Source organism: Danio rerio, chromosome 14, assembly GCF_049306965.1.
Source record: "Danio rerio strain Tuebingen ecotype United States chromosome 14, GRCz12tu, whole genome shotgun sequence".
Taxonomy (NCBI): domain Eukaryota; kingdom Metazoa; phylum Chordata; class Actinopteri; order Cypriniformes; family Danionidae; genus Danio; species Danio rerio.
This window is the reverse complement of record NC_133189.1, coordinates 35,677,142-35,698,076: the sequence shown is the minus strand read 5'-3', so window position 1 is coordinate 35,698,076 and position 20,935 is coordinate 35,677,142. Positions and strand designations below refer to the sequence as shown.

Sequence of the window (20,935 nt, the reverse complement as noted above, 5' to 3'; positions counted from 1 at the left end):
TAATGCATAATTGAATGCATGGCTCATTTTGAGTCAGACCTGTAAATTGACTGAGAGACTTTCAGATCATTTGAATCTGTGAATCACTGACTGGAGAACTTCTCTAACCAGATCATTTGAATCATTAAATTTTTTTAGCTTGATACTAACTCTGACTGAATCATGTTAATCAGTGAATCGATAACTTGAGAGTCATTCTGACCAGATAATTTGAATCATCACATTTTTTTTTAGCTTGAGACTCACTCTGACTGGATCATTTAAATCAGTGAATCGTTAACTTGAGAGTCACACCAGTTCATTTGAATTAGTACATTTTTACCTGGAGAGTCACTCTGACTACATTATTTGAATCAGTAAGTTTTTAACTGGAGACTCACTCCAACCAGATCATTTGAATCAGTAATTAACTGGTGACTCGCTCTGACCAAATCATTTGAATCAGTTAATTGTTAGGTGTGTTCGACATGAAGCATGACTGCAGCCGATAATCAACAAATTTAACCGAACGCAGGCGGGGGCAAAGTTGAAAATGGAGCCATCAATCCGGACAGTTCGCGGGCCCAAAGTTGCTGCATTTATAAATCTATTTATTGAAATAACAACCAAAGATATACAGTACAAATAAATCAAAATACAGTCTCTACAAACTATAGTTCATTTTAAAACAATAAGGGAATTGTTCATTATATTTAAGTAGCCTAAATAAGGAATGCATGATAAATAAGGGGAAAACGAGAGGACACATAAAAAGGAAATAAATATCTACAAACAGGATTAATTTGGATAATGAAAGCATTTTTTAAAGAGCACTTTAATCCAAAAAGATTGAGCAAAAGGAGAAAAATAAATGAGCTAAACTTTAAGTAGAAATTTACCAAAAAGAGCCAGGTACATCAATGTCACTTTTAAGATATCTGCATAAACAGCTTGACAGGAAATAAAATATTTATTAATCATATATTTTTATATTTAATCAAAAAATGTTACTTAATTTGTTAGGAAATCTTTAAAGGGGTGTCAGGATCAATGATGATTATTTCGTTACAAGTCTGTAAGACTTATTTGAGTTAATATTTTGGTTATTTACTAAAATATATCATTTAAATTGTTTAGCTGAAATCAGTAGTCTAAAAAAAGGCTGAATAAATCCATCTAGTCATCAAGAACATTATTTAACAAAAGATAATTACTGCAGTAAAATATCTGTAGTCTTTTTATAAGCATGATGTGTTCAAGATAGAGATGGCATAAAAAGTAAATTGTTTATTTTTTAAATTTATGAGATGAAATTTGTCTAATAATAAACCCGAAACACATGTGGTTGTTGTCATGCGGTGAACTCGGCCAATCGTGTATTATCGGTGTCGTCATCAGAGCTCAGGCAGTCGCTCTTCGGATGTTGCACTGGCTGAATTAGTCGTCTGATCTCTGAGCGCTGTCACAGCACTTTGATGCCACATGTGACAGTCACGTGGCGTTGGCACAGCATCAATCTGGACAAAATTTCTAACCGACATGCACCTCTTTAAGACAGATTTCAATTGTTCTGCACAGCGCTGCATGAAGTCAAACGCACCTGGTAACTTAAAAGTCACTCTGACTAGATCATTTGAATCAGTACGTTTTTAACTGGAGACTCACTCTGACTAAATAATTTGAATCAGTGAATCATTAACTGGAGAGTCACTATGACCAGATCATTTGAATCAGTGAATCATTAACTGAAGAGTCACTCTGACCAGATCATTTGAATCAGTGAATCATTAACTGAAGAGTCACTCTGACCAGATCATTTGATTCAGTGAATCGTTAACTCGAGAGTCACATTTACCAGATCATTTGAATCAGTGAATTGTTAAGTCGAGAGTCACTCTGACCAGATCATTTGAATCAGTGACTCAATACCTGGAGATTAGCTCTTCAATTAATAAATAACACAAAAGAATCAGCTTGTTCACAAATCTAATATGACTGTTACGTTTCTGAATTATTTCAAAACAATTTGCTTTTTAAGTTTCCCAAAATAAATATACTCTGGTAAAATTCATATTTGATGTCAATAAGTAATGTGCTTATAAAAGTAAACACTAATGTGTTACAGTACACCAATGTTCACAAGTGTTCACGGCTCATTATATAAGGATATTATTAGTCTCATTGTGGAGTTGGGTTACTTGCACTTTGCACTCGTTTCTTTTGGTTTCCTCAACTGGACCCTCGTCCCCTTTTTTTTTTATGAACATTTGGGATTTTAGTGACTCGCACCTCTCAAACAATAACTTTACACACACACGTTCCTCACTTTCCTGCCAGTGCATAAGAACATGCCTCGTCTGATTTAGGGTGTAGTGTATATAAAAGCAGGATTGAGTTACACCTCGGCTTTAATTGGACTAGTGGTACAGTGTGCCGCTGTCACAATGAAAAATCGGCCTTTCAGGGGCATTGGAATGTCTAACCGCTAGCTTGTCAGTGGATGGAGGGAAAGAAGAAGTTAATTGTTCACTGGCGCGCGTTCAAGCTCTGTCGTAATTGCACAGAAATCTCGAGGAGGTTTCAGCGCCGAGGCTTTATTTATTTGCCTCCTTCCTCTGTTTTAAAGTCGACTGTGCTGAAATGGGCCCCCGGGCATCCAGGGGACCCCCTGAGAGAGGGCCTCCATATTTTTTTTCCTACACTCAGCCTGGTTCTCACTGGCTGGCATGCTGAGTTCAGGCCCTAGAATTAATTAAGCCGCATGCCTTCCTGTTGATCCCACCACTACACAGCCGCTGGCCCAAATGGTGGACTTCCTCCTCGTGGGATGAAATCCCCTTCAAATGAAGAAGGCAACGTGAAACGCTGGGATAGAGGGTATTAGTATGGCATTTGATCTTAGTAAAGTGGATCAGAATCTTGTCTTTCCAGACTATTTAATTCAGAAGGCAGAGAATATTAGCATACACACAGGATCAAGTGCCCACTATCGCCATGCCATGTAAATTTATAGTTAAGCAATTAATCGCACACAGGTGCAGGTGGTTACAAATCGTATTTATAAAAATTGTACACAGTAACCAAACTGAGCATCTACAGTAAATGTCTCTCTCTGCTTTTTCCATGGGACACGAAATGACAGCAAGTAAGGGCCCTCTTCACACCTGGTGTAAAGATGTGCTATCATCAGCGAAATCACAAGTGGACAAAAGAGTCATTACAGTTCACATTACCATTCACATCTGCAGTATAAGGCCCTGATCACATTGAACACAATTTTTGCATTCAGAGGTGCATCTCTTGAATGATGTACTAACGGCCGCAAGCGTTTTGCATGCTGCTTATGAGCCTTGCAGTTAAAAAAGTAAACTCTGAGTGGAAAAAGCGTGTTTCATCAGTCGCATCTTTTTCGTTCTCTAATCAAATAAAAGCAGAGGCGGGTGTTCCGTTTAGGTGACAGCAGTGTTTGTGTTTTCAAGATGACTACAGAGACTTTTAAAGACAGAGGAGAGACTAGCGGTTAGTGTTTTGAGTTACCCAGAGCTGTATGACTTCACATGTCTTGAATATAGCAATATTATTAAATAATAAAATTATACCAGTATCAACAGCAAGACTCACGCACAATACGCATCTGATTCAGGCATTGCCTTGCACACTGCACTTTTTTCTTGTCAACAAAAAGGCATTGTGGTGCATCTTTTTTGAAACATAAAATGCCTGTTTTGCCCATGGTTGTGTGAGTTCATTGGTGCTCCAGTTTCCCCCAAAGATATGCAGTATAGGTGAATTGGGTAAACAAAAATGTCTGTAGTGGAGGGTATGGGGGTTTCTCAGTGCTGGGTTGTGGCTGTGGCGGCCTGTGGTAGATCAGGGACTAAGGGTAGTGAGTGAATATTTCTGATGAAGTCCTAATACATATTTTATTATGTTTTACAGTTTTAATATGTAAATCTGTTTTTGCTTTTATTCAATTTGTTTAACAAATATTTTAGAACAGTGAATGTAATTATATCAGTGTTTTTGGAAACAGTCATTATGCAAAGGATCAGGAATTGATCACGCAAAACGATTGACCATCCACCACATACATTACAAAGTTTTTGAGAAATAAGTCACATTTTACAGAACTGTATTATTATAGCTAGATTATTTTTGCATGGAGAAAAAGATTAAACATATCGGGACTAGAAGGAGAACATTATATTTTATACATTTTCTTGACTCTATTGCAAAACCATTAACAACAAACTTTAAATCTTTCTCTCCAGCATGTCCTACTGAGTTTATAATTGAGCCTAGCAGACAGAGAGAAAGAAGGTGGTCTTCAGAGGCTGCATTTAAACACAATGTGTATGTCCACACAACAATAGCAATCCAGTAGAATGTGTTGTTGACCACCTCCTGACGTGGTCGAAAGTGGACAAGCTCAAAACCTTTTATACCCTTTCATACCTCTACTTAGCGTTGTTTACTTGTGATCAGATTGACAAAATCTTAATACTATTTGTGAACATAGACCTTGACTTATTGGTATTGCCAGATCTTGCAGAAAAATCTATTATTACCTTCAGCGAGAAATAATGCTTGCTTTTGTTATTAACTCCCTAAAGCTCAAAGATACCAGGCATTTCGTATAATATATAAATGGACTTGACAAAAATCTAGAGTCTGTAAAGCAGCCTTCAAAACATAAATAAAATATGACACCTCTATCAGCAGTGGTTGAATTTAAATCACCTTTCTTAGGTAGAAAATAGTAAATAACAACTACCAAAGACACCAGAACTTGGTTTCATAAATTCTGAAATTATGGCTTACAACAATTTCAGGATTTATGTCCATACAACTGTTAACAACTAATTGAGGGGATTCACTGTTGTATTTTAAATGTGGCCATAAATTTTGTGCAAATGACGATCAATATAGGTATAATGTTCTGTTTATCCCAAACATTTTTTTATATATTGAGTAATTGTTGATTTAGGTTTTTTAGTTAATTTCTTTTGTAAACCTGGTTGTCAATTTCAGTCTTAGAACTGAATTTTCTAAGCCAGAACAGGATTAAAAATAAAGGGCCCTATCATACACTTGGCTCATTAAAGCGCAAGTTGTATATGCAGTGATTTGTTTTTATTTTAAGACCAGCACAACCCTAATTTTCACATTTTGCGTCACATTGTTTAAATACCAAATCCATTTGAGCCACTTTGTGGACTTATGGGTGTGCTTGTCTAAAAAGTTTAAGGCACATTGTTGGCGTGTTGCTATTTTGAGGTATTGAAATAGACTGCCCCATTGACCAACTAAAAACTGGTCTAAAGTCTAGCGCAGAGCACATTAGTTATGGGCCTATGCAGGTCCAAACGCTTACACATTGCTTGACACACTCAGGAAGGACACCAGTACACAAATATCTTTACAAATGAAAAAATAAAGGATTAAAATGTTACAATAACTATTATTTTTTACATAAATATAAAAACCTCTCCCTAAGATGCCTTCTTCATGTCGGGGGGGCTTTTTCAGTTTATTCATGACAATTTGTATAACATTATTATTATTAGCAGTATTATTTATTATGGCGACATAGTGGCACAGTAGGTAGTGCTGTCATCTCACAGCAAGAAGTTTGCTGGGCCGCTGGTTCGAGCCTCGGCACAGTTGGCGTTTCTGTGTGGAGTTTGCATGTTCTCCCTGCGTTTGCGTGGGTTTCCTCCGGGTGCTCCGGTTTCCCCAACAGTCCAAAGACATGCGGTTCAGGTGAATTGGGTAGGCTAAATTGTCCTTAGTGTATGAGTGTGTGTGTGAATGTGTGCTTGTGGATGTTTTCCAGAGATAGGTTGTGGCTGGAAGGGCTTCCGCTGCGTAAAAACGTGCTGGATAAGTTAGCGGTTTATTCCGCTGTGGCGACCCCGGATTAATAAAGGAATTAAGCAGACAAGAAAATGAATGAATGAATAAATGAATTATTATATGTTTATTCATATTTTCTTTAATTAAAGCAAGTTTAGATTTTTCCACTTGTCAGGTTTTGGAGATGTATAAGCATCACCATATGGGGCATAAGAATAGGAGTGTTTGGATATAACTCAGCTTTTTGACCACACTTCATTATTATTGTTCAAGAAATAGTTTTGAAACAAATCTTTGAAATAAATATTTGCGCTTAACAAGCCAAATTATATGTGTAGGCTAACCAATGTCTTTAGTGGAGTGTGTACAACACTGTTTCCTTATCCACAAAAGTAAAGAGGCTGAATGAAGGAGGCTCGTTCTTTATCCTCACACTGCAGATGGTCTATTTAAATGTTTTCCTGCTAGTGAAGTGTTCAGTTTTTCAACTTACAAAGTTCGCCATGTAAAAAGCAAATACGGCATGGCGCGACGCAACTGATTCTTAAAGGGAATAAGAGATGAGACTCTGATTGGTTTAATGCACGTTATGCTCAAAACACACCCATAAAGCTTCGGTCACATTAGAGTTTGAGCATGTGATATTCTGTTGTGTGGCACTGCGAAAAGGGGCAGGATTAAACCAGCTTATTAGACATTTGAAAAAGCGAGCGATTGCTTTATGTTTTAAATTTCTGTCCGGTCTGACGCTTTGCAAGCTTATGAATGAAAGTCTATGGGAGGAAAAGCCCAGTGTGACCGCAGCTTATCTCATTAAGAAAATATGCACATTCCTGTTAGACCATGCGCCAGGACGCAAACCTTATTTTTCCCTTCTTAAAATGGCAAAAGTGGATTCGGACACGCCCTTAATTATTTTGCCCCATGCGCTTTAGACTTTGAGCCTAGATTGTTAAAATAGAGCCCTTAAAGGTGAACTGAGATCCAACTGTCTTCAAAATGTACAAGTACTGTGTTGAGCAAACTGATTGAGGTAATCAGTATATTATAAACACAAGCTGCTCTTGACATGTTCAGTTATGGTGTGTTTTTCATCTGTATACATACAGTGGGTTAAAAATACTTCTCTCATTCTGTTATGCATTTGTTCTGTTTAGTCTGTTTTCTTATATTTCTTCATTTTAATTGAAGATTGATTCTGACTGGCTGCCAATGCATTTATTGGTTATCAGCTGAGACAAAATCATTTGGGATTATTGTCAAAATAGTTTTTATGATTGTTGCGAATGGGGTTTAAATCATAAATTGTCTCTGTTTTCTGTATATGTTTTCTGATTAGTAGAGTTCCTTCAGTCTAAAAGCAGGAATTTGAGGTATGTGCTATATAAGGCAGAGGAGCATGTGTGTATACATGTGATAGCTCGTCTGTGTGTGTGTATGTGCTGAACGAATACGATTCTCCTCAGCTTAGAGGGACACTACACAGGGGACACATAGCTGGCATGCCTCTCCATGCTTGCCTTTATTACTGATATCCTCTTTCCTTTTTCATCATTTTCACCTCATAGTTCTGTCTCTTCCGTGGCTGACTTCCCAGACAGTACACCTCATCTGTAGATTCTGAGATAAGCGAACGGATGTTTTAGTTTCTTGAAGAAAAAGTATTGTTAAATGGTGGAATGCTGTCTTATTCCTGACTTACCACAGTAAGACAAGTGACGTGAACAAAACTAATAACTGGTTCATTAGACAATGAAAGTATAGATTTTCAGATTGAGTAAGCGAACATGTGACGCCAAAATAACTGGAAAGGTGCATGTTATAATCAAGGGGTGCGAACATGTGAAAAAAAGTAGATTCATATATAATAATAATTATAATTGTTGAACATTTTAAACAGATTCTGCAGTTGAGCAAGTACTGTTTTCCAGAAAACACACAAAACAGATCAAATAAAAAGGAATTGATTAATGATTTTGATGTTAGTTAGTTAGTTAGTTAGTTAGTTAGTTAGTTAGTTAGTTAGTTAGTTTGTTTGTTTGTTTGTTTGTTTGTTTGTTTGTTTGTTTGTTTGTTTGTTCGTTCGTTAGCTAGTTAGTCAGTTAGTTAGTCAGTCAGTCAGTTAGTTAGTTAGTTTGTTTGTTCTTTAGTTCATTCTTTAGTTAGTTAGTTAGTTAGTTCTTTAGCTCATTTTTTAAGTAGTTAGTTAGTTAGTTAGTTAGTCAGTTAGTTAGTTAGTTAGTTAGTTTTTTCGTTCATTTGTTAGTTAGTCAGTCAGTTAGTTAGTTTGTTTGTTCTTTAGTTCATTCTTTAGTTAGTTAGTTAGTTCTTTAGTTCATACTTTAGTTAGTTAGTTAGTTAGTTAGTTAGTTAGTTAGTTAGTTAGTTAGTTAGTTAGTTAGTTAGTTAGTTAGTTAGTTAGTTAGTTAGTTAGTTAGTTAGTCAGTTAATCAGTCAGTCAGTCAGTCAGTCAGTTAGTTAGTTAGTTAGTTTGTTAGTTAGTTAGTTAGTTTGTTAGTTAGTTTTTTCGTTTGTTTGTTAGTTAGTCAGTCAGTTAGTTAGTTAGTTTGTTTGTTCTTTAGTTCATTCTTTAGTTAGTTAGTTAGTTCTTTAGTTCATACTTTAGTTAGTTAGTTAGTTAGTTAGTTAGTTAGTTAGTTAGTTAGTTAGTTAGTTAGTCAGTTAATCAGTCAGTCAGTCAGTCAGTTAGTTAGTTAGTTTGTTTGTTCTTTAGTTCATTCTTTAGTTAGTTAGTTAGTTAGTTAGTTAGTTTGTTCTTTAGTTAGTTAGTTAGTTAGTTAGTTAGTTAGTTAGTTAGTTAGTTAGTTAGTTAGTTAGTTAGTTAGTTAGTTAGTTAGTCAGTTAATCAGTCAGTCAGTCAGTTAGTTAGTTAGTTTGTTTGTTCTTTAGTTCATTTTTTAGTTAGTTAGTTAGTTAGTTAGTTAGTTAGTTAGTTTGTTTGTTAGTTAGTTAGTTAGTTTTTTCGTTCGTTTGTTAGTTAGTCAGTCAGTTAGTTAGTTAGTTTGTTTGTTCTTTAGTTCATTCTTTAGTTAGTTAGTTAGTTCATTCTTTAGTTAGTTAGTTAGTTAGTTAGTTAGTTAGTTAGTTAGTTTGTTAGTTAGTTTTTTCGTTTGTTTGTTAGTTAGTCAGTCAGTTAGTTAGTTAGTTTGTTTGTTCTTTAGTTCATTCTTTAGTTAGTTAGTTAGTTCTTTAGTTCATACTTTAGTTAGTTAGTTAGTTAGTTAGTTAGTTAGTTAGTTAGTTAGTTAGTTAGTTAGTTAGTTAGTTAGTCAGTTAATCAGTCAGTCAGTCAGTCAGTTAGTTAGTTAGTTTGTTTGTTCTTTAGTTCATTCTTTAGTTAGTTAGTTAGTTAGTTAGTTAGTTTGTTCTTTAGTTAGTTAGTTAGTTAGTTAGTTAGTTAGTTAGTTAGTTAGTTAGTTAGTTAGTTAGTTAGTTAGTTAGTTAGTCAGTTAATCAGTCAGTCAGTCAGTTAGTTAGTTAGTTTGTTTGTTCTTTAGTTCATTTTTTAGTTAGTTAGTTAGTTAGTTAGTTAGTTAGTTAGTTAGTTAGTTTGTTTGTTAGTTAGTTAGTTAGTTTTTTCGTTCGTTTGTTAGTTAGTCAGTCAGTTAGTTAGTTAGTTTGTTTGTTCTTTAGTTCATTCTTTAGTTAGTTAGTTAGTTCATTCTTTAGTTAGTTAGTTAGTTAGTTAGTTAGTTAGTTAGTTAGTTAGTTAGTTAGTTAGTTCGTTAGTTAGTTCGTTAGTTAGTTAGTTAGTTAGTTAGTTAGTTAGTTAGTTAGTTAGTTAGTTAGTTAGTTAGTTAGTCAGTTAATCAGTCAGTCAGTCAGTCGGTTAGTTAGTTATTTGGTTTGTTCTTTAGTTCATTCTTTAGTTAGTTAGTTAGTTAGTTAGTTAGTTTGTTCTTTAGTTAGTTAGTTAGTTAGTTAGTTAGTTAGTTAGTTAGTTAGTTAGTTAGTTAGTTAGTTAGTTAGTTAGTTAGTTAGTTAGTTAGTTAGTTAGTCAGTTAATCAGTCAGTCAGTCAGTCAGTTAGTTAGTTATTTGGTTTGTTCTTTAGTTCATTCTTTAGTTAGTTAGTTAGTTAGTTAGTTAGTTAGTTAGTTAGTTAGTTAGTTAGTTAGTTAGTCAGTCAGTTAATCAGTCAGTCAGTCAGTTAGTTAGTTAGTTTGTTTGTTCTTTAGTTCATTTTTTAGTTAGTTAGTTAGTTAGTTAGTTAGTTAGTTAGTTAGTTAGTTAGTTAGTTAGTTAGTTAGTTAGTTAGTTAGTTAGTTAGTTAGTTAGTTTGTTTGTTCTTTAGTTCATTCTTTAGTTAGTTAGTTAGTTAGTTAGTTAGTTAGTTAGTTAGTTAGTTAGTTAGTTAGTTAGTTAGTTAGTTAGTTAGTTAGTTAGTTCAGAAAGCAGACAGTTTACTGAGTGTTTAGGATATGTGTCATTCACTAATTAGATTTCTTCATTTGTTCAGAAATCACAATAAACAGGCTAATAAGAATTATTCATTTATGGAATCAAAACTACTACTTATTGTTTGAAGTGTGTTTAATTCTCTTAAAATAACTGACTTGTTAGAGTCATTTGTTTAGGATTCTGTACTTGTTGTACTGCATTTGTTTGCTTTAGTAAAAATAACAGGCTCAATAGAGTCATTCAGGAATCACACTGACTTTACGGATTGTGTTAATTAAGGTTGCAGATTATTTTCTTAACATAATTTGATTCAATACAAATGACTGACTCTGGGTCATTTGTCTAATCAGACTGCAATTATTTGTGATGTAAGTCTTTAATTTATTCAATGAATTGACTCACTAGAGTAATTTGTTCAGGATTCTGGCTTCACACATTTTTGTAAATGGGTTTGATTCACTAAAAAAGAGCCAAAACATTAAGAGTGATTTTAAGGAATCAAACTACACTTGGTTATGCAAAATGTCTTTGATTTATCATATGAACAGACTCTTTAGAGTCATTCATTTAGTAATCAGACAACATTGATTGTTCAGTAGGGGCTCAGATTGTATTTGATTCATTATTTAAAATGTATTTGATTCACTAACTATAAATGAATTATAAGGAGGCAGTCATCTATATGGAACTTTTCCGAAAGACTTCATTCATGACTTCAAAGAGTCATTCATTTAGGAATTAAACTACACTTGGTTGCAGTATGTCTTTGATTTAATCATATGAACAGGCTCTTTAGAGGCATTTATTTAGAAATCAGACTACAAGGATTCTTCAGAATGTGTTTGATTCACTAAAAAGAGCAAAGTCCTTAAGTAACATTCATTAACTTGTTGGGTTCTGGTGTGAATTCAAATAAGTATAATGATTGAAGACAAATCATTTTGAGAGAATGGCATTCAGCAGGTCCACCATCATTTCAAGAATGGGTTACAGAATAGGGGAAGGTGGCAGCATATGAAAAAAATACATATAGGGGGATATTATTTGGCATTTTTGTAAAAAGAATAAGGTCACTGTGGTGAGACGCACAGTTATATTTATCTTATTTGATTATTATTATTATTGCATTATTATTTTATTTATTTATTTATTTTTACTAGTTATATTTTCTCTATGTGTGCTTTTTTATTTATTCAGTTTATATTATATATCTGTATTTACTGGATTTAGGATAGCAACATCTAATTACTGCAACTGCCGCTGATGGGGAGGGGAGGTGAAAGGGGGTGTTAAAAGGATGTTAAAATGTGTAAACTGATGGTACTGTTAAATCTTTAAAAATAATTATCATAAAAAGAAGCATTGATTAAGCCATCAGACTACAGTTGGATTCATTATTTAAATATTTATCTGGTTCATCTATATGGAACTTTTCCAAATTACATTGTAAATATGTTCTTTGTGTCCATCCATATAATTTTTTTCTTTCCCTCTTTGTTTTTTTTTTTGTCTTTGTCTTTAAGATTTGGCGGACAACTTGGCAATTGACGACTTGACCCTCCACGAGTTGCTCCTGACCCCCAGACTGGCCACAGACGCACACGGTGGATCATCAATACCTGGAGCAGCACATGTTCCTACTGCAGCCTTCATCTTCACCATCACCATCATCATCTTCATAACACTGGGTCTTCAGTGATTAATTCTTCTTCAAATCCAGAAACGCTACTGATGCCCATATGTACATAAAGCACCACGACTTTTTGGCCAAGGATAAGAATGTTTCCTCTTCTCAGCCTCAAGTCTTACTATATGAACCTCTTATTTTCTATATTTTTGTGAGGATCATCGAAACGCTTAAACTGAAAACTCATTCTCCAACCGCATGACCAGCATTATTTCTACATACAGAAATCATGTTGTTTCCCTCTGTGCTCGGATGCCACACAACAGCCATGTGTTTTACATTGAGCATCGCCTCCCCTCCGCTATACACATGCAGTTTTACACAAAGGCCAAAGCCTTCTGGAGGAAAAGGAGCTAAATCGCTTTTTAAAAAGACAAAGAGGCTCAGCTTTTGTGAGTGAATGGGCACACTTAAGGAGAAGGAAGCGTGACTGACAGAGACTGAGAAGATGTTGAAGCTCGAGCGTCTCTCATGCATACACTGGATTGAGCTTCTCCTCGACCACTCATTTCCTGAGCAGTAAATGACCCTTGGAGTGGAGGACATCAAGGCTTCGGCATGTCGTTGTGAAACACTCGACCCAGCTGCAGTTCATTTACAGGAAAAGCGCTTTTAAACGGTTTTATTAGAATGCTGACTTTCCCTTTTCAGAAATTGCGGTATTTTATAATCGCTCTTTGATTCCGTCACTCATTATCTCTCTTGCTTTTTCTGTCATTCCCTCGTTTCTTGTATTATAATCATGTGATTAAAGTGTCCTCTTAATTCGACACCCTCAACACTTCCTAATTTCCGCCCTCCCTTTCGCAGGTCGCTGTAGCATTTGCATTAAAGGAGAGGTAAGTCTTGTTCATGTCAAAAATGATAACTGTAACGTTAAATATGTTATCGCCCACACATTGAGTTTTGTCATCTGTCGCTCAAAAAGAATGACTTATTTTTTTAGGATATTAAAAAAAATTGACTCTGGACCCCAAAATTAATCCTGTTGCATGATTAGACCATTTTGAGGGATGTAAACAACAACAAGGGTCCTAACGTATTTCCTGTTTTACATTTTAATACTTTCTGTGGGTTTTGAGAATCCAAAAATGTCCACATATTGATAATAATGTTATGATAGCTGTTTTAGCAATGAGTTATGATTAAATGACCTCTTGTTACAGTTATGGATTAGTTTGACAACAATCAGCAAATGTTCATGGGCCAGTGACATCTGTCGCTTAAGGAATGATTTATTTTTTAGGATTTAACAAAAAAATATGTGACTCTGGACCCCGTAATCAATCTTATGTTGCATGAATAGACCATTTTGAGGGATGTAAACAATAACTATGGTCCTAACATATTTTGTTTTACATTGTTTTATTTTCCATAGCTCCTGCGAATCCAAAAAGGTCCACATATTGATAAACAATATCATGACAGCTGTTTTGATTTATTGAATTGCCTCTTGGTACAGTTATGAAATAGATTGACAACAAGCAGGAAATGTTCATGAGTCAATGACATGGTGATCCTGGATTAACATCTATGTTGTTTCTGGAACATCATTTTTGTTCCAAAATGTAATCCATACTTGTTCCCTACCCCTAAACCCAAACAAAACTGTAAATTATTCCCAAAATCAGAGGGGAATAATAGTTGGATAACAATCATGTAGAAGTGCATTAACCTAACCGTAAGCCTAAACGGTAAACACATCCCTTCATTTTAAGTATTCTGATTGGAATGTTGTTCCAGGATGTTAATGTCCTACTTGGTCAAATCAGGTTGGCGATGACATGACCACATTGAAATGGTCTATATATTTGTTGCCAAATTTACATTGTATGAGTTCAAATGATACAGTTTTGTTTTATGTCAAATATCAGTACAATATTAAGTAAAGTTCCGTGAAGACATTTTTTAAATTCCCAACTGTAAATATCAAAACTTAATTTTTGATTATCAATTTTTATTAAGAACTTGTCAGTATTTTGATTATTTTGAACCATCAGATTTTAGATTTTTAAGTAGTTGTATGTCATATACATGTACTATAAGCCATATACAACCCATACACACCTCAATGAAAAGCTTATTTATTCAGCTATTACATGATGTTTACCCCTTTGACTGGTTTTGTGGTCTGAGGTCACATATTGATTAATCAGAATCTGTTTGATTAACCAAAAAGAATGAAATATTAGGAATAGAACTTTTTGACTTAATAGAATCATTTGAATAGAAATCAGACCACACTGTAAAAATGCTGGGTTCCACACAAATGCTTCATGCTGTCCTAACACAAATCGATTAAGTTTACTTAATTCTTTTTACAAATTTAAGTAGATTGAACATAAAACAATTGAACCTTAAGAATTCTGTTAAATCAGCTCATTATAGATAGGTCATTTGAACAAGTAGCAAATATTATTTTTACGCTGATTGTTCAGAACTTTTGGAGTCAGAAATTAAAAAAAAAAAATGTTTTTAAACTTAAAGGTGTGAAACTTCCGGTGAATGTGTGACTATCAGCACTTTTTATTCTATGATCAGGTTTATAATCTGGTTTATAATCAGAATATGGTCAGTTAAACAGACCTAAGCATTCATTTAGTTAAACGAGATGAAAAGTAAATTGAAAGCACCACGAGAAGCAACACTTGAGCACTGAACTGTCTTGTACAATATAAAATACTGCAGTCAAATAAATATACATATCTTAAATGTTGACACAACACAATGCGATTTTATGCAGTGTTTCTTGTTCGTTGTGTGACCCACTTTAAACTGACTCAATCAGGCATTGATTTCCAACAACTCAGACCTTAAACACAGCGAGTACAGAATGACATCACAGTTCACCGGAAAGTCTCAGGCTGATTTCTTGACATCCACAATAATCAAGCATATGGTCAAATAAAGGATTAATTCTGATTGGCTATAAATCTTTTATTGTTCATTAGCTAGAATAAACATGTTTTTGACATCTATCCTTCTATTTGTTGTGTGGGCAAATAGTTTTTAGAGCTGTATAGGCATTGTTATAGTTACTATTCTTGATGTGAACAGGACTTTAAGGCGGTTCATCCAAAAATGAAAATTCTTCCTCGTATTATTCCAAACCTTTTCAGTAATGTGCGCAACACAAATAAAGATATTTGTAATAAACATGCTAAACATATTCTTTTTATTGCTCTCCTAAGCTTGGGTCAGAGATTAGGGAGGAAATGAAGAATTTGTTAGGTAATTGTATTAATTTGGTGGGGTTTCTTGCACAAAAAGTGTTATGTTGCCTCTTAAAATTAACGTTGAACCACTTGACTCGCATTTATGTCTTTGCTATCTTTCTGAGCCTTGAAATGCTAGTTGTGTAAGCTGGACGGACCAAAACCTCATTACAAATATCTTCATTTGTGTTCTGCAGATGAATGAAAATGTTTTAGGATTTGAAACAACATGACGGCGAGTAATTAATGACAGAATGATCATTCTTCGGTGAACTACCTATTAAAGGTTTTCTTCTTTGTGAAAATCATCATGTACAAAGGGCTAAAGCTGTGATTTTTGAGTGGGAGAGCTAGTGTTTACAAATGCCCACTGTTTTCCTTTCATAACCTGTGACGTAATTCCTGACTGATCTCTGTACAGTGCTCTTAGGCATGTCGTCAGCTGTTAAGTGTGAAGGAGCACTTTAAACAACGTGAAAGAATCAGCTTCATTGTGTTCGAACCCAAACTGGAAGGGTTCACTGAGTCCTGCAAGTCTGTAGGACTTAAGCTCTTTTTAAGTGGATTTTCTGTAATTATATTATTGCAAAGCACTTAAACTCAAAGTATTTGTTTATTTGTTTGTTTGCTGGTGTCTCCTCTCCCATTACAGACAGCTATCTAAATTTATTAGCGGTTTGACTTCCTAGAATGTAAACATTGGGTTTTTCAAAGTACTGATTGTTTGAGCAATCTTGTCAACTTCTGATTGAACTAGATCTTTGTTTGTCCATGAGGGATATTTTATGTACTTGCAGTGCAACATCCAATCATCTTATTTATTCATTCATTTTCCTTCGGCTTAGTCCCCTATTTATCAGGGGTTAACTATTCGCTAACTATTCCAGCATATGTTTTACACAGCCGATGCCCTTCCAGCTGCAACCCAGTACTGGAAAACACTCACACACTTTCGCATTCACACACACTCTCTTACATTACAACCAATTTTTGTTTAACTCAATTCACGTCTTTGGACTTTTGAGGAAACCAGAGCACTTGAGGAAACCTGCACAAACACAAGAAGAGCATGCAAACTCCACTAAGAAACAGCAACTGGCCCAGCTGGGACTCGAACCAGCAGCCTTCTTGCTGTGAGGCCATAATGCTAACCACTGAGCCACCGCGCCAAGCATTTGATATTTGATATAGATCACACTGACAAACATAGTTGTTTTTACAGTTTTGTTTTGGTGCACAAAAGTGTTCTTGGAGCTTCGTATGACTACAGTTGAACTACTCAAGCTTTATTTTGACCAAGTTTTTGGTTCCTTTTAGAACCTCCCGGGACTCTTGCTGTCTTTTGAGGGTCAGAGAGCTCTTAGATATTATCAAAAATATATTAATTTGAGTTCTGAAGATGAACAAAGGTCTAAGAGGATTAGAACAACATGAGGGTGAGTAATTAATAACAGATTGTTTGGAAAGACAACGTAAAATAATGGCCATAAAATCACAGAAATTTACCGTAAAATTACAAAACATTAAATTAAAAAAACTTAACGGAAATTTTAATTTGCGGTAAATTTCTATAATTTAATAGCCATTATTTTACGGTAAATTTCTGTAATTTAAAGTTTGTTATCTTGTGGTACATTTCTGTAATTTAACAATAGTTATTTTACAGTAAATTTTTGTAATTTAACAGCCGATATCTTATAATAAATTTTGTAATTTAAAGTCTATTATTTTACGATACATTTCTGTAATTTAACAGCCATTATCTTACGGTAAATTTCTGTAATTTAAAGTCCGTTATTTTGTGGTAAATTTCTGTAATTTAACAGCGTTATCTTACAGTCACAGCCGTTATTTTACGTTTTTTTCCGGCACCCCAGCTGCTGAAAAAAAAAAAAGTAAAAAAACAGATTTTTTTTTACAGTGTAGGATGAACCAGAACTAATCCTACAGCATGTAACAAGATACCCCAGATTTTACAACACCACCAGTCTTTATGGTAAAAATGTTGTTTTCTTTAAATTGAAAACAGTTTTTCACAACCCCATTGACCCCATACTTCATGCAATGCTGTTTATGTGATTCTTAAAAATAACACAAGTTTTTTTAGGCCTCCTTCCACAAAAAGTCAATGATTCCCAAAGTTTTTAATATGGTCAACTGCTGTGTCCAATTCAGGTCTTTTTTTTTTTTTTTTTTTTTTTTTAAATCTGAATAATTTGATATAGCCATCGCTTGCTAACAGTTGTGGCTATAGTGTCCGCTGGGACATGCAGACACTCGGATGCCAATTTCTTAATTCAAACATTTGTTTTACTTCATCTCAGATTTCTTCGTAATTTTCTTTTGTTTTGATTTTCACAGCTATCATTCACAGCCTGCATAATGATGGCTTAACTGTGGGTTTTTGATCCAGAAAATGTTGTGGTTATTTAAATGAGTCACAGGTAGAGGCCAATTATAAGCCAATTGTGTGCTTGCTGATTCAATTATTTTGCATATGTGTAAAATTCGTGTTTCTGCTCGAGTTTAAGTGCTTACAAATAAAAATACTGCATTTTAATTATTCAAAGAGAAAAGGCAGATTTTTAACAGGATATAGTTCATCCAAAAAATTAACAGAATCATTATTTTTCGTAACCTCATGGAACACAAAAGAAGATATTTTGAAGGATGTTGGAAACTGGTAGTCATTGATGTTCTTAGTAGGAAAAGAAAAAGACTCTGGTCAGTGGTTACTCAACATTCTTCAAAATATCTTCTTTTATGTTGAACAGAGGGGACAAAACACTCGTAAAGATTTGTAACGAGTACAGTTTGAATAAATGACAGAATGTGAATTATTGAGTGAACTGTTTCTTTAAGGGTCTTTTGCAAGGCACTGGATTTATACAGTAATACACTTTATAGAAAACTGTAAAAGTAATATAAACACTAGGCTGCCAGGATAAAATAAATGTGGCCAAAATATTGACACACACATACTCTCATACACACACAATCAGTTGAACTGAAACAATTGGCTTGTTGTCACACGGTATGTATTAAATGAAGGATGTGCTTCTGCCAGTAACGGAGTGTGTTGAGTGCTGTAATTAAACTCTGATTTCTGCAATGCTGTTTATACTGGATCTGATTGTGCAGTGTTGGGGGGGTCCATTTGGCACATTCGAGCATACTCGAGCTTGGCTTGAGCTGATCAATAACCTCTGACGGGGAAGAAGGGTCAAAATATATCTCTTTATTCAGGCCAGTCTACAGTTAACTCAGACATTAAATCAGTGGAAAAACTGTGCTGTCTGTACATTCTGAATATTCATACTGCTCAAAACCGGGACATTTACAGTACAAATTCTGTTTATTTGTGACAATACCGTTTGTGTGGTATATCTGAGAAAGTTTTCATGTAAATGATCATTAAATAAAAATGTTAAAGTTGCAGTTGTAATAGTAGTGATTGTTGTGATGTATTTCTGAATCTTTGTAGAGGGAGATTTGCATGTTACTTGCTGGAATTTGAACTTGAATAGGGCTGCGCGATACGGGGAAAATATGCAATATTGTTAAGTGTTGCGAAAACTATTTTTCTTACAATATAACTAACTTGCAAAACTTTATTTTATTATCTTTTGATTATACTAAAATAAACAGGTAATAGCTCAACCCAGGCTCATTCTGAAAATGTACCTCTATACACATTTCCAGAGACCGTCAAATACGTCCAAGTAGCGACTTTTTTTTTTTTTTTTTGCAGTTTTTGTCTTTGTGAATCAACGAGAGGCTGCTGTGTGCGTTATTTGAGATCTCAAATTTCTCTCGCAAGTTGCCATTTGCACCTGCTGTTCTCTCGGAAATCCACTAGAGGCCGCTGTCGACTGATTGTTTTACTGACTGACCAACCAATTGACTGACCCACCCTCGCCCTTCCTTAAACCCAACCAATAGTATTTTAAAAGCACAGATTGACTTGCAATTCAGAAAAAGAAAAGCCCTCATTTGATTTTAACATGTTTTGCCACATTCTCACCCTGTTATTTAGTTGTTTATTTAAATTTTTGGCTTCTGTTTTTGATTTAGCTGCTTTCAGGAACCGTTCTTAACTGGACTCGACCCATGCCGTTGTGTTCATTCCCTCTTTGCGCTCAAGTCCACCAATGTACATGTTAAACTAACTGGACAAACTGGTAACAACCGGAAAGCCATCCATACGGAGGTAAGCGGTCAGCTGGTAAACGTGAAAAGGAATGGCGTCATACCACCTCTTACTGTTCATTTATGAAAAAGAAATGCAGCCATACGTACTTCTGGATAGATAATTCACAATCTCCAGAAATGTATATAGAGCTACGTTTTTAGAATGAGCCTGTGTTGTAATAGCTACTTTTCAGAGATAATTAAATCTAAAAAAGGTGAAAATATTTAGATTTTAAGACACCAAAAGTGACTGAAAACCTCTGTGGAAAATCCAGCCTGAAAATTTTAGAAAATGTATGATTTTAAAAAGGAGGCATGGTATCCAACCCCACCCTTAAACCCAACTGTTTCTGATTCTTATTTGCTGTTGTAAATTTCCTTTTTTATCTCTCGTGTCTTGTATTTTCAGATCTAGATTTACCTAACTAAAGGTCCCATCTGAATGGTCAGATTTAGATAAACAACCTATGCACATAAATGCTTGCCATGAATTGTATTTAATTACATTTATTACACTTTCTGCAATATGGATATGGCATATACTATTACCGTGAAAACAATAATAATTGGATATATTGTTCAGCCCTAAATTGAAGTCTGTTCGCACTGTGGTTGGGCCCCATTTAATTTAGGTCCCCAAAAATGTTAGGGTTATTAGTTCTGGTAATTTTCTTGTACCGCAACTGATGCTCGTTAAATGATCATTATTAATTAATAGATTATTTAATTTGATTTAATGACCAAAAAATACTGTAATTCCATTAAATCCTTGGCACAACATGTATTATTTTATTGATTTTCTTTTCGGCTTAGTGCCTTTATGAATCTGGGGTTGCCACAGCGGAATGAACCATCAACTTATACAGCATATGTTTTACACAGAGGATGCCCTTCCAGCCGCAACCCATCTCTGGGATTTCACCTGTACTGCATGTATTTGGACTGTGGGGGAAACCGGTGCACCCGGGTAAACCCACGCTAATGCAGGGAGAACCTGCAAACTCCACACAGAAACGCCAACTGGCCCAGCCAAGGCTCGAACCAACAACCTTCTTGCTGTGAGGTGAGAGCACCACCTTAAATGATTCATACATTTAAAAAAATATAAAAGTCAAATAAAAGTCAAATATTCCATTTTAAATAATGTCTTATTCTTATCTGTATGAGCAAAAATAAGGAGTTGTTTATTTGAGTTATTTGAAACATTTTTTGCTCTTTGTGCGGGTAGGTTATAGTTTTACTTTGATTTGGTTAATCGGTTTTTTGACTATACTGAGCTAGGACAAACTTTTCAAACTTGTGCAGAAAAGAGAAATTTTGGACATTTTTAAAGCTGGAATAAAAAGAACTGGATTATTTCACAAGATTTTTATCTTGCCAGAGAGGTTTTTAAGTTATTCTTCTGGCAGAACAGTAACCAGGTCACAGAGTGATGTGGGTGGAGGAAAACATTTTCTGACTCACTCCTTTAAAACACCTCCAAAGTGGCTCAATAATATTTATATCTGGTGACTGTGCAGGCCATGGAAGATGTCAACTTCACTTTTTTTTTTTTTTTTTTTTTGACCACTCTGTCACCAGTCTTG

General features: G+C 34.8%; 1 protein-coding gene across 2 annotated transcripts in view; it reads left to right on the top strand.

Annotated features, from left to right (window-relative positions):
* gpc3 (glypican 3) overlaps positions 1-18,596 on the top strand; it is a 296,516-nt gene extending 277,920 nt beyond the window's left edge. The window contains exons 8-9 of one of the 2 annotated variants that reach the window (XR_012389405.1): positions 11,780-16,718; positions 16,814-18,596. Coding sequence is in view for 1 of the 2 variants with exons in the window: in NM_001305618.1 (NP_001292547.1) it covers positions 11,780-11,955 (176 nt within the window). In the remaining variant the exon portion in view is untranslated. Of the gene's footprint in view, positions 1-11,779; positions 16,719-16,813 lie in introns of those variants that run through there. The other variant, NM_001305618.1, reaches the window with a different exon arrangement.
* The last annotated feature ends 2,339 nt before the right edge of the window (positions 18,597-20,935 follow it).